At 45.9% G+C, this 13769-nt stretch overlaps 1 protein-coding gene across 1 annotated transcript in view; it reads left to right on the forward strand.

Annotated features, from left to right (window-relative positions):
• Positions 1 to 13769, forward strand: part of RUNX2 (RUNX family transcription factor 2) — a gene marked incomplete at both ends in the record, with an annotated part of 149122 nt that overhangs the window by 105808 nt on the left and 29545 nt on the right. The window contains one exon of the mRNA XM_079532799.1: positions 10132 to 10305. Coding sequence (XP_079388925.1) covers positions 10132 to 10305 — 174 coding nt within the window. The remainder of the gene's footprint in view (positions 1 to 10131; positions 10306 to 13769) is intronic.

The raw sequence follows: 13769 nt of genomic DNA on the forward strand, positions 1-13769 counted from the left end.
AGTTAGCGGGCAGCCCTATAGCACCGCTCCGTGTATCCCCTACTGCCCATCCGTGAGACACTTTCTTACCCTCTGAGCCCTGAAAGCAGAGCTGGATCCACCCCCGCTTCCATGGGGGGGGCAAAAGTTCCCCTGCTGGCTGTAGCAGATGGAGGTGGGAGCATGACCAAACGATAACAATTTGGACTCGCCTCCAAGACAGGCGGCACCATCCCCAAGGACGCCCTGTGCTCTGTGAAGCCTGGTGTCTCATGCATGTGCTGCTTCGTGCTGCCCCAGAAAGCTCAGTGCCTTCCAGAACGTGAAAGTTGTCCCGATCAACCCACATGTTTTTATCATCTTTGGGCTATTTAAAACAAGCTGTCGAATGTGTAAAATCACAGAATGGCCTGGGTTGAAAAGAACCACAGTGCTCATCTGCTTTCAACCCCCTGCTATGTGCAGGGTCGCCAGCACTCCAGACCAGGCTGCCCAGAGGATAAGAGCAACATATGAAATTGCAATATTTAATATGGCTCTTATAAGATAAGAGCAAAGAATGGGTGCTAAGAATAATTTTTTACTGGGGAAACCACCAATTCTTTATACTTTTCAGACGGAAGAAAGGGAGACGTCCATCAAACTGTCGTTACGAATTAGATGCCACAAACCTTAGCTGAAGGAGCCGCCAGGAATCCATAAACCTTTTAGAGGATGTGCCTGTTTTTGACATTTAAAACAAAAAACCATTATGGATTTTGTGGAAGAGGTTGATGAGCCAGCAGCTGCATTTCTCAGCTGTCGGACGGACTCCCCACTAACGAGCTGATGCCCGGGATTAGGAGGACAGGTTAATTACTTTCTGTGCTGTGCCCAAGAGCAAATAATAGCTGTTCTGCGTTACTGAGTAGGAAAAGATGTTTCAGGGTGGTTTGGTTTGGTTTTTTTTTGTTGTTTGCTGCATCCTGGCTGCTGCCTCCATACAGCCTGAGTGTAGGTGCCCCTTGCAGAACAATAACTGGATGCTACTCGAAATATTTGGCACTGCAGGCAGGGGAGTGGAATGTAATGAGAACACTTCAGCAGGTCTGAGGGTGAGTAAACTCCAGTAGTGTAGGAATGAGGCTCAGGTCTCTCCCTCACTTGGCATTCACAGACAATAAGAATACAAGGATTAACATAGTAGACTCCGTTTATTACACTTGGGTGGATAAAGCAATTATCTGTCTATCAAGGCTGTAGTAAATTGTGCAAGAGCATTAGCATGGGTGGATACGTGGATAAGTGCTACGCTGCCACAGAGGGTGCTGATACATGAGATAATCCTTCAAGTCTGACTTGTAAAGACTGTTTTCTTTTGGAGTTTATATCACATTACCCCTGTGAGAGTAGATTGAAGCTGCATCTTTTTTATTTTTAACCATGTTTTCAGGTTTCTTTAACATCTGAGTTTTATTAGCAAGGTTATTTTAGAAGTATCCCCATTTGATGAAGTTTAAACAATCTGCTTACTGCTGGGATATAAACACAGTAGTCCTGTAATGCAGCAAAACAATCTGTTGAAAGATAGAATACAAACATGCACACATCCATCCATTATTGCTTAACTGTTGTCTCTTCCATGCCTGAATTCCCATTCAAACTGCAGTGCTCGTCCTGCAGTACACTCCTGGTTTTGGGGCTGTAAAACAAAACCAAGAAGTGCCAAACAAAAGCCAAAAGTGCACCTTTACTGACGTCTGGAGAGCAGAGGCCTGCAGGACAGCACAGCATCTCCAGTCTGCTTTAATGGTTGTGTTTACATCACCCCCATTTTGTTCTATTCAAGGAATCAGGTTTCGCAAGCAGTAAGAAAAGCAGCCCTTCTGCCAGCTGGAGGGCGGCCAGCTCCAGGAGCAGCGTTGTTTTCTCTCCACCCCCTCCTTGCCCTCTTCATTTGCTGCAGCAAGCAGAGGTTGGTGGGCTCTGCGTAGGACAGACTTCGGGCAGGGGTGATGTCTGTATCTTTGTCAAAGATATTGCTGGGTTAGGATGAGGGGGATAAAGTCAGCATGAGGAGCTCTTGTCCTTTTGTAGCGTGGCCTTTATACTCCCTTGTTCCCTCTTAAGCAAAGAAAAAGTGGGGAGGAGAAAGGGGAGAGCGTAACAGATAGCAGCATGCAAAGGGAATTAAGGCAGGGACTGAGACTTGCGTGACTGTTTATATGAGTTGCCTTTAGTGTCTCTGAGTGATGATGCCAGCAGTTCTTAGCTGGTTTCCTGGCACAAGAGCACACAGGTTCATTTATGTTCTTAAGTGATGGCTGAAGGTGAAGGCAGAGCCTTGCTCCCACCTGCCCCCTCCCAGTGCACCTCTGTGCTGATGTTCATGCAGGATGCTGCTCAGCTGTGCTGAGCAAGCTTCAAAATCCAAGTTAGAATTCCATAACTTGAAAAGAGAGAGGAAGGGGAAAAAGAAATGCAGAGCGTTCTTGTGACAAGGAGAGATTTTGCTGTTTTGTTCAGTGATTTGCAGAGCTAGGCCTTGCCACAGCAGAGCATTGGGGTGAGCTGAGATGCTGGGGAGGACCAGAGCCGCAGCTACCCCACTCCATCCCCTTCCTGCTCTGCTTCTTCCTGTCCTCAAAGCACCTCTCCACTTTCATTCATAAAATGTTCCAGTTTTGCTCTGTTCACACAGCTTCCCTTTGCTGGCTTGTCCCTTCTGTGTGCAGGAGCAGCCTGGGGCTCTCAAAGCCCTGCACCCACTTCCCTTCATGGAGGAATTTTGGGACCAAGAGGCTGCTCTGCAGCTGTTGCAATTTGCTGAAAAACCCTGACCTCCAGCTCTGTCTTTCAGCTGTGTATGTGCTCTCCACAGACCCCAGCTGATGTTTAGAAAGCACTGATAGCACTTTATATTCTCAGAGGCTTTACTAGGGGAGAGTTAGAATGATTCCCGTGGGCGCTCAGGGACACGATTTATGTACCCGTGGGATGATTTCCCCTCGCCTTCCCTGCCCCTTCCTCCCTTTAACCTGCTGGAAGCACTTAATTCATTCCAGGCTCAGAGTGCAGCCTGAAGGATGAGCTTTAGCTCCCAGCGAGTCAATGGGGAGATCACCATTGACACCAGAGATGTTCAGGCCTTTGAACTCAACATGGATAACACCAAAGTTCAAACCTACCCCTGCCTCAGTTCATCCTGGGTTTGAACCACCACTCCTGGAGGACTGCAGTGTAATGGATTCCCCTGGGAGCTGCAGCTGGCCCTGTTGGAGCAGCACCAGCAAACTGCAGGCTTTTGGGAGAGCAGCACTCAGCAGGTAGAAGTTCAGTGGGGTTTTAGCAACGGGCTGCATCAGATTCAATGCGTAGTAGCTGAGCCATCCCCAGCATACCTTTTTTTTCATACCTCATTTTCATTTCTGTGTAGTAGTTTCAGGTGTGAATCTTACCTATTTGGGGTAGAAAATATGCCATTTTTTCAGAACAGAACAAGACAGTGTCTTGTTTTGTGCCTGCGTCTGTGTGATTCCTGTTGACACTAATAGTGCTCTGGGAGAATAAGCTTTCCAGTCTAATGCAAACTGGTGCCCTCAGCTATTTAAAAACAAACATCTTTTTTTTTCCCCCTCCATTGAGCAAATTAAATGCACTTACTTCACCTATGTAGCTCCTTTCTGTAGGAATTATAAGAACCTTTCCAATGCACAGCCTATGGCCTAATTATGTAATTATGTCTCTTGGGTAGATTATATTTTTCTTCTCATAATTGTGTCTTTACCCAAGAGACTGGAAGGGTTCCAAGCTTTTCCCTTCCATGGGTAAAAAACTGTTTGTCTCTCTTGCGTTTTGTTTTTCTTTTTCCTGAACTTTGGGTTGTGTGTGTTTAGTGGGAGTGGGCCAGGGGATGGCAAAGGGAAGGCAGCCCGGGGGGGCTGTCACTGGATGTGACAGACATTCCTACTTGTGGAGGGCCAATGTGTGTCTTCTGGTTTTTTGCTCATTGATGGCTCTCTGACTTTTACCACCAGAGCACAGATTAAGGCTGCTTTGGAGTATTGCTGAAATTTGTAAGAGAACAGTGAATGTCTTTGATTTATGCCGAATATGCAATGTTACTCTGTCCCTGCACAACAGCTGGAAAGGAGCCTTGGGCTCAGGTCCGAACTCCTTTGCCATGAATAAGTGAGACCTCAGTCCTACAAGCCTGGAGCTGAGTTCCAACCAGTGTCTTCCAGTTGGGACTGATCCATAGGATCAAGTGGCATGAAATTCAGGAAGATGTCCAAAGAGAATTTAAGGAAGAATCCTGATAAAATTCAGAGGACGTGTGGTGTGGCTTCCACAGCATGTACACAGAAATGTGTCACTAGTATATTAGCATTCACTGTTCACAGGTTGCCCAAGGAGGCTGTGGATGCCCCATCCCTGCAGGCATTCAAGGCCAGGCTGGATGTGGCTCTGGGCAGCCTGGGCTGCTGGTTGGCGACCTGCACACAGCAGGGGGTTGGGACTGGAGGAGCGCTGTGGGCCTTTGCAACCCAGGCTGTTCTGTGACTCTATGATGATTCCATTAAAAGATGGAGTGTCTCTAGGATGCATCTATTTATGAAGTCAGCAGGAAAAATGCACCTGTTCTTCAGACTGTAAAGTTCTGTACTTCTAGTGAACAACGGGAATAATCAAAACTGGGGCTCTTGGGCTCAGGTTTGCTTCTCTTAAAGTAAGATGTGTAATGTAAAGTAAGTAATGTGCAGGCTGTAATTTTTAGCTCATAATGTAGGTGGTTCTCTACTGCCCCTTAGCCTGAAGACAAGTCCATTTTCCACTGCAGTTTTCTTCTTTTTCAGTCTCAAACTTAACCCAGATCCACTGCTCACAGGAGGCCTCAGTTACCAGCCTCAGCATTAGGAGGGTTTTTATTTCAGTTGCCTTGCAAGCTGTAGACTTCCATGGAGTGACAGCCCAAACTTGGAGAGGGTCCAGAGGAGCCGCAAAGATGAGCAGGGGGCTGCAGCACCTCCACTCAAAGACAGGCTGAGGGAGCTGGACTTGTTCAGCATGGAGAAGAGAAGCTGCGGGGTGACCTCAGTGCAGCAGGGGAGATGACAGCAGGACAAGGGGAAATGGCTTGGAGCTGAGGGAGGGCAGATTGAGGTTGGATGTCAGGGGGAAGTTGTGTGCTGTGAGAGTGGTGAGGTGCTGGAACAGCTGCCCAGAGAGGCTGTGATGCCCCGTCCATCCCTGGAGGTGTTGGAGGCCAGGTTGGATGGGGCCCTGGGCAGCCTGGGCTGCTGTGAAATGGGGAGGTTGGTGGCCCTGCATGGCACAGGGGGGTTGGAGCTTGATAATGCTTGAGGTCCCTTCCAACCCAAGGCATTCTGTGATTCTGTGAAACTTGCCCTGGCTCCTCCTGCTGCTGAGCACACTCACACACTCACAACATGGGGCAAACACCACTACTGTTGGTACTTCACGTCTGACCGTTGCCCTGTGCCCTGCTGGAATTATCCCAGCACACATAGCTCAGCAGGGACAGCCCAGCTTCATGCTTTCACAGCCTTTCTGCATTCCCTTGGCTTTTTCATGGAGACACCTGACTCCCATGAAGCCTCTTGTTGATGCAATGACAGAAGTGAAAAAGGCAGAAAGAAATGGGTGATGACTGAAAATAGCTAACCCACTTGAGAGCGATAAAAACATCTGCTGACAATCTGGTAACCAGATCTCCTTGATACCAGCAGAAAGGAAAAAAAAAAAAAACACAACAGAAAAACAAAAAGGTGGGCGGTGTACGTGGTACAAAGAAAGGGAGTCCCTGAGTGTCAGCATCTGGCTGGGCCACGTGTAGCACAATCTAATTAGTTTTCAGTTCCACACCCACAACTGAAAGATAAAAAGGCACAGCCCTCCTCCCCGAGGAGGTAAGAATCTTCAAGCATCAACGCCACATTTCTTTCTGCAAGTCAGCCTCTCCCACAGCCCCACGTACATCTTGACTTCTGCAGCCATGCGGCGGGGGCTGAGTGATGAGGGATGCGCTCCATCCCCTTCCAGCTCCCGCACCCATCCGCCTCGAGGTCGTGTGTCTTTGATCACGTTCCTTCCTCGCCTTTAAACTGAATTGATTAAGCTGGAGATGAAGGCTCCTTACATCTCCTGCCACAGCTGGGATGTGGGGACCGAATGGCAGCTCCTAGGTGCTGTCAGCACGCCGGGGCTGCGTGGCCTGGCGAGGTGAGGCTGCCTGCAGCTTGTCCCCTTGGTAAGGCCAACACATTCCATGCAATCTTCTTTGTGACGGAGCTACCAGGCCTCAGTGTAGCACTGCTGGCAGGACCGTCCCAGGCGCTGGGTGCTGGCACTGCGAAAGCCACGGCGTGATTTTCTCCTACCCTCTCCGTAGCCTCATGTTGCTTTTTAATGTAATTGCTGCCACGGCAGATCACAGATTCTCGCTGAGCTATCCACACACTGCCCTAATCTTTTTTCCTGAAATAAAATGATGCCTCGTGACTGTGACCAAGGAATACAGCTTTTCTTAGCACGCTCCCCTGGGATCAGGAATTTCTCTGTCAACGGACACATACATCAATGGGAGATGAAAAGCAGTCTGTGGAATGAGTTTTAAACATGTATCGCATATTTCACTGCTGCTGCTGATGTGCTACTCAGAAGGCCTTTTTAGAGTCTCAGCCCGTGCCTCACGGCTGCTCTGTACTTAATAGGATTGTTTTATATTTTTTCTTGCACAAGAATCGGGGCAAGAAAGCTATTTCAGTTGCCGCTTCTTTGCAGACACCTCCTCAATATGAAGCTTTTTGTTGAGTCTCCTGTTTGCTTTCCATGTGGGTGTCTCAGCTTTGTTAAAGAACAGGAGCCCGTAATGTGCAGACTTGCAATGCAGTCTCCCCTCACTGGGACGCTGTGCTGCAGGAGCGTGGCTCCTGTGGATCTCTTTGTCATAAGGGGACCCTGTGTTACAGCCCTAAATTTTAAATGACCAGGAGGGAAAGGCAAGTCTGCCTTTGGCCCCTTGCTGATTTCTGCACTTGCATTGATGCATGGGGTCTTCCAGATGTGCAGAGATCTCTTTTCCCTCCTTTCCCTACCTTTTCTAGGTGACAACACCCACATCCACATATTTCTTAATTATTTCAGGTCAACCATACACGGAAATCCTTCTTATTCTTCCTTCTTTTTTCCCTGTCTACGTGAAAGTACCCTGCTATCCTGCTTAATTTTGTCTTCTTCTGATAGTTCATTATAATAATGCAGAGTTAAATACAATCTCTGTTCCAGAAAAGGTATGGGCAACCAGAGCGTGACAGAAACAAAGCAGGGGTTGTTGGGCACAAGTTGGTACAGGAGAGATGCCCTACGTATTGAGCGTTCATTGAGTGAGCAGAAGGCAATCAAAACAGTTTGTGCACTGGTCCATTAGAAAAGCTCAGTGTAATCCTTGAGTCAAAACCACCCCATGTAAACACGGAGTAGTATTTTTCCATCAAAATAAATTTCACTTTGGGAATAGATTCATTCCCAGGTAAAGTCAGCCCCAGTGTGCGAGCTCAGAGATAGGCTCCTGGGGTATCTTATTTTGAGCCTTCTTGGTCGTGCTGGAACTTGACGAGGGACGAATAGAAGAGGAGAGGGGCAATGGGTTCCTTGAGTAAACCAGGCTGGTCAACGTGACTGACAAAGGCAAAAGCAAAGCCAGAAAAAATGTGGAAAAAAATATAAGAGAACGAGAGATCCCAAGAGAGCACTGACTGCGTGCGTATGTATCTGTGTGAAAGTTGTTTCTTTAGATTAGCACCCAGCTTATACAAGTTCTAATTTACATAGATGGGAGAGATAGTGCAAATGACTACCAGGTGAGATGTTATCCAATTAATGAGGCTGCCATTACAGAACTGCAACAAGCCCACCAAAAATCGTTCCCCGTTTGAAGTGATTGATACCTCATAGAGAGGAGTCACCGATGCCAGCTGATTGTTCTGCAGAGCTCTGCCATACAGCAACTCCTCCTCTTTAATGGGAAAGCTCACGCCTACCCCATGTTTTTATACTGAGTCATCACGGGGGAGAAAAATCATACTTCAAAGCACAGAATAATGGGTCAACTAATTAATTTTTTTTAATTGCTAGAGAAGTTTCTCTAAAATTAATTTCCATCTAGCTATTTTTTCTCATCTTCCAACCTCAATCCTTCAGTTTTGACAGAATGGCAGAATCTCAGAATGGTTGATGGCCTTCTAGGTCAGGCAATTCCAACGTCTGCTCAAGCAGGGACACCCGGAGCGTTGTGCCCATGCCCACGTCCAGGCAGATGTTGGACACCTCCAAGTCTGTGATCTGAGATCTTCCACAGTCTATGGAGAACCCCGATTTCTCTAAATGTAGTTTAGAGTTAGCTGTCCATTATAGAGAAAGCCACATTTGGACACTGTAGTCCCAGCTGGATGATGTGAACCCACGTATTTCAGTGCTACGATGACAGCATTAAATTACCTTTCATGAAGAGAGATGAACTGATACATTTCAAGACTCAGAGGCCTCATTTATACTGCTAAAACAAATAAAACAGTGCCAGAATTGGTTCTCTGGCCCTCAGACTGATGTGGGCAATCTGACTGTGTCTGCAAAGCTGAACTCTCGTGGCCTCCAAGCAGAGGGCTGTGTTTTCACTGCTGAGGGAGAATGCAGTGTATCTCAAACCTCTGGGCACCATCGGAGGAGTCTGAGCTGCTCCCAGCCCAAACTACACCAGAGACCCTTCCTAGTGTTAAAAGCATAAAAATATCCAACCCATGTATTGCCTGTGCCAATACCCTGGCACTGTTTATAGGGATGGAGGCAACTGCGTGTCTGGGTTGCAGTGAGGGGATCTGGACTCCCATTTCAGCTCTGCCAGATGCTTTTCATGTGACCTTAGTTACTAACTTTGGGTGAGACTAATTCCATGCGATGTTGACTAATGGTGAGAGTGCCTAATTAAACTAGTCATGTGGGCTCCTTCTCTGATCAGAGAAGGAAGAGAAAGCAAATTCAGAAGGTGAATCATCCCATTTTAAGACTAGTGTCAGAGACAAATGAGATGAATTGCCCTCTGGAAGTAGCTATTTCTTTCCATTAACTGTAGAGGAAGTCTACATTAGAAGAGTTTAGACTAGATGCCTGATTTATAAATGGCTGAAGTTAAGTAAAATTAGTACTGACCTTAATCTCGCTGCATGCCTGTTTTTCCATATGTTGAATGACAGAAGTAATGCCTTCTCTGCCTCCTTCAAAGGCACCATTGGTTGAGGAGCATCTGTTACTACTTCAAAAAGAAATGAAACTTGGGAGCAAAAATACAACATTACGTAATAATATAACATAATACAATTAGAGAAGTAAAACCTTTCCTCTTGAAACACCCGAAGGACAATATGAGGAATACCAAGGTGCCACTTGGTGCATCCTGTTGCTTTGGGCATTTTTCCCCTCTGCATTTCAACAACCAAGCATCCATGGGAGGCTTTTCCCAAGGCAGCCTTGTGGCATAAGGGCAGTGAGCCTGCTTTTGGGGAGAAGTACAAGCATGGAGGAAGGCTGAATATATAAGGGCAGTGTAGGACCCGGTCTTGGCCAGAAGCTTCTCAAATGAGAGTGACTATTTACTTTTTGGAGACGCTCTCAGGTTATGGAGGAGTTTTCTTAGCAAAAATCCACAACATACAGTCCGGTCATGGAATAACTGTCCCTCTCGATGACTTGTACATATAAGGTTTACTTTTGGAAAAAAAAGTTTTGCCCCTTTAACATTCCAGTAGAGTTAAAACAGAAAAAAAAAACACAAAAACAAACCATAAAGACCTTGTGTGGTGTCCATAAGGGCTTATTTTGATCCAAATTACTGCATTACATATCAACACGGGCACAGCAGTGCTAGTTGAGGCTTCTGCCAGCACAACCACATTCAAAACACCAAAACACCAATTCCCCACCAATGTCACTGTGTTACTGGGAGTAGCGGTGGTACCTACATAGTCCATTAATCTGCTAACAGGTCCTTAGAGACCTCTTTTTTTTTTCTTTTTTTTTTTTTTCTTTTTTTTTTTTGTATGTTAAAGTACTAAATCTTGTTATTAACGCTTTTATTTTATGATTTGCTGTTTCCAGGGCACAGACAGAAGCTTGATGACTCTAAACCTAGTTTGTTCCCTGAACGCCTCAGTGATTTAGGGCGCATTCCTCATCCCAGTATGAGAGTAGGGGTCCCGACCCAGAGCCCACGGCCCTCTCTGAACTCTGCACCAAGTCCTTTTAATCCACAAGGACAGAGTCAGATTACAGGTAAGAGACAGAACCATAGGTTTGACTTGCACAGGCAATGGTAGTAATTGCTTATGGATGTGTGTATCTCAGCTGTAGACGTAGAGGCTATTACAGAGGGAGAGAGGTGTTCCAGGCTAAGCTAGGTGGGAAGTGTTTTTTTCTGTAGCATTTGAAGCTGAAAATGTCTTTCTTTTCTTAAAATGTCTTTGTCATAGGTTCAAAATAGTCAATCTGGGTAAATTGAATAGGAATCTGGTGAAATCCTAACTGCCATGTTGCTGTGCCTTCACCTCTGGCTCTGTAATAGTACCTATTAGCACATATTAGAACAGATATTTTTATTCAGCCTTTATATTTTGCACTGTTGTTGAGAGAAGCACCCAGAATTCAGTGGTCTTCCTGTCAGAACAATAACACAATCTTCTCGTGTGGCAGTTTCCTTCCAGCACCAGTGCTGACCAGTGTTACAATAAACAGACTGTGTTACGGAGAAATCTCCAAAGGTTGCTTATGAGGGTTGTATGCAACGTTTATGATGGCATGCTGAGAGACAGATTTCAGTGTGCTGAGAGAAATGGTGAAATGCCACGTGTCACAGACCGTACGCCTGAAATCAGATGTTTAACTGCAGCTGTGCCAGAAGTTTGCAACAAAACTGTAAAACCTACAAAAAAAAAAAAAAAAAAAAAAAAACACCCCGATTTTGTTAGTTTTTCTAAATGTAGAGCTGGTTGTATTTTTCAAAGGAGTTTCAAAGCAACCTCTACCCAATTATGGTCATCGCTACGCTCGAAACTTCTGCTGATGTATTTGCATCTCTCCGGGATGCAAAGAGGTGATGCCATTGACCAGTTCACTTGCTAGAACTGTTGGACGGCTCAACTTGGATGAAAGTTTGTCAGCAAAACTCTCAACTCAATTTTCTAGGCAGCCTTAAAACTCAGTTTTACTGTTCTGGTTGTGTCTACACCAGGAGCCCTTTGCCAATGTAACACACCGGTATTCCTGTACTGGTAAAACACTCCTGGTGTAGACATAGTCTTTGAGTCAACCTAGGAAGACTTCTGGTTTCATGTTTCAAGTGGTTTTGACATGATACCAGCTGAAACTTAGTGGTTTTAACAAAGTGTTGTGGCTTTCTTCTTCTTTCTTTTTCTTCTTTTTTTAAGTTCAACTGGTCTATTAATTTGCAGGGAGGAAGAGAAGTAAGTGGGTTAATTTGAACCCCAAGCACTCAGCGAATTGAAACAACAACAAAAAAAAAGGTTCCCATGAGCTGTGGCAAAGCTCTCCCAGCTCATGAAGTCTAGCTTTAACTAGACTTCTATAACATCTATAATATATTAAATATGTGGTATCACTCATTACATCTAATGCCCACCACCTTCCCAGAGCAGTCTTTTTGGCCAGGTTTAGTTGGACATGCGAAGTCAGGACTCTTGTACTTAACATTTCCTGGGTATGAACTACCAGATGAAGCCCAGTATTTCTTCTCACCTAACCATTCTCTTCTGTTTGACCGAGATTGAGTACATATCAGTTCCCCCCAAAATTGGGCAAAATCTGGGGCTAAAATCAGCTTCTCTTCTGTGCCTCCATAGTTTACCTATTGTGGAAAACTGCATCTAGGAGTGAAGGAGGGGGAAATTCTTCCTGACCCCATCTGGTGATCAGCTTATGCCCTGAAGCACGAGAACTGAGATCCCCTTGTAATTTTCTTCCTCTCTAAGTGTAACCTCATATGCTGTTCTCATTCACATAAATGCCTCCTGTAGAAAATGTTCTGCTGGCTTTGATTAATAGAGTACTTCTCTGCCTCGTTATGAATCAGCAGCAGCATTTACAGCTCCTGGAGGTGACAACTTCAGATGAGGTTTAAATAAGCCTGGTTGCAGACAGAGCTGAATGCTGTTCCCTATCTGCTTTGCAGCTTGAAGAGTTCAAAGCCCGCTCCAGCTGAGGCTTCATTCAGAGTGGGAAGTGCTGCTGGTGGGGTAGAAGGAACGAGCTGAACCCAGGAAGGCAGGCTGACTTTCCCATCTATTATGGATTATATGCTTCTCTTGACAGATAAATCCAGAGTCATGGGATACTTTAGAATCCCAGAGGGCTCTCATTTTCCCTAAAGCAATGAGGACTCTGCTACGTATTCAGATTTTTAGTGAATACGGGGCTGTGCAGTGTTCCAATACAGTGCCATGTTGTTCCCCACTCGTCTCCTCGATTTCTAGCAGCCAGGTACCCAGCTCACAAAGACTATCGTTAGCTTTCCATTTAATAAAGCCATTCATGTGAGCGTGGTGCATCGGTGCGAGCCCTGTGAATTGCACTGGCTTCCCCACAAGGCTTTTTTTGTGCTCTTCAGGATGTTGATTGCAATCTGCAAAGCTCAGCGTGCTTTGATGTTCCACCAAAGCACTGGGATGCTTCTGCGGACGGTCCCTCGCGGTTCTTCTGCGAGGAGTGGATGCTCCTTGCCACACAAGCTGCGCCAATGGGAGACAAAGGGAATGCCTCAGAGCAGACACCTCTTTGATCAGGTGCTGGCAGCCCATGGGAAACTGCAAAATGTATGGCTGCTGGGTGCGGTGAGAGGGCTGCTGGTGCTGCCCTCCTCCCCCAGTTCCCCAAAGGATTCTTAATGTGGTCGCTGGGCCGGTAGGGTCTGGGGATGTGTTGAAAGGAGTACAGATGCTCATCTGAACCCAAGGATGTTTTTATTGCCTTTCTTGGAACTAAGCAAGCATTCCTTTTAGGTATACCTTTGTTTCTTAATCTCTTACCTAGTAATTTAGGGGAAATAATTAATTCCTTATAAATTTAACAGTAAATACTGCATTCCTATGACAAAATCCGTATTATGCCTAGTAAGCACATAAACTGGTTTTGTGTAGTTCCACTTGAGGTCTTGCATAGCTATTGCATGATTAAACACAAATAATATTTAAAGCCTGACTGGCCCACACCTGAGCACGGAGAAACACTTTGGGGTTCACTCTTACATTTCTTCTCTCTGTCTGGGTCGTGTTTATTTGCCTCGAGTATCAGAGTACAGCTTCTACAAATGGCAGCGCAGTCCCAAACCCACCGCAACACCGGGCTGCAGCAGCACGAGGCACAGAGTTGCTCTTATTCAACATGGCATTTTAACTAGGAGCCTGCAAAAGCAACAGTGAAGGGTCATTAAAAAACAAATCGCCCAATAAGCAGATGCCTTTGCTGAGGCAGTGCAGATTCAATTTGAACCCCGCTTGCTGCCCGTAAATCAGGGATGCTGTCTGCTCACATTTGGATATTGGTATATTTGCTTTTTTTTTTGCTTTCCCCTCTCCCTTAACGGCACTGGAACAACTTGCAGGCGGGTCGAGTTACAGTCCTGCTCAGAGCCTGGCTCATTGCAGCACTGCTTCAGTATGAAATGAGCAAAACTGTTTTTTTTCTAAACTGCAACCAGTGTGGATGAGCTTCTGTCAGAGCAGATC

Source organism: Tetrao urogallus, assembly GCF_951394365.1.
Source record: "Tetrao urogallus genome assembly, chromosome: 2".
Lineage (NCBI taxonomy): Eukaryota > Metazoa > Chordata > Aves > Galliformes > Phasianidae > Tetrao > Tetrao urogallus.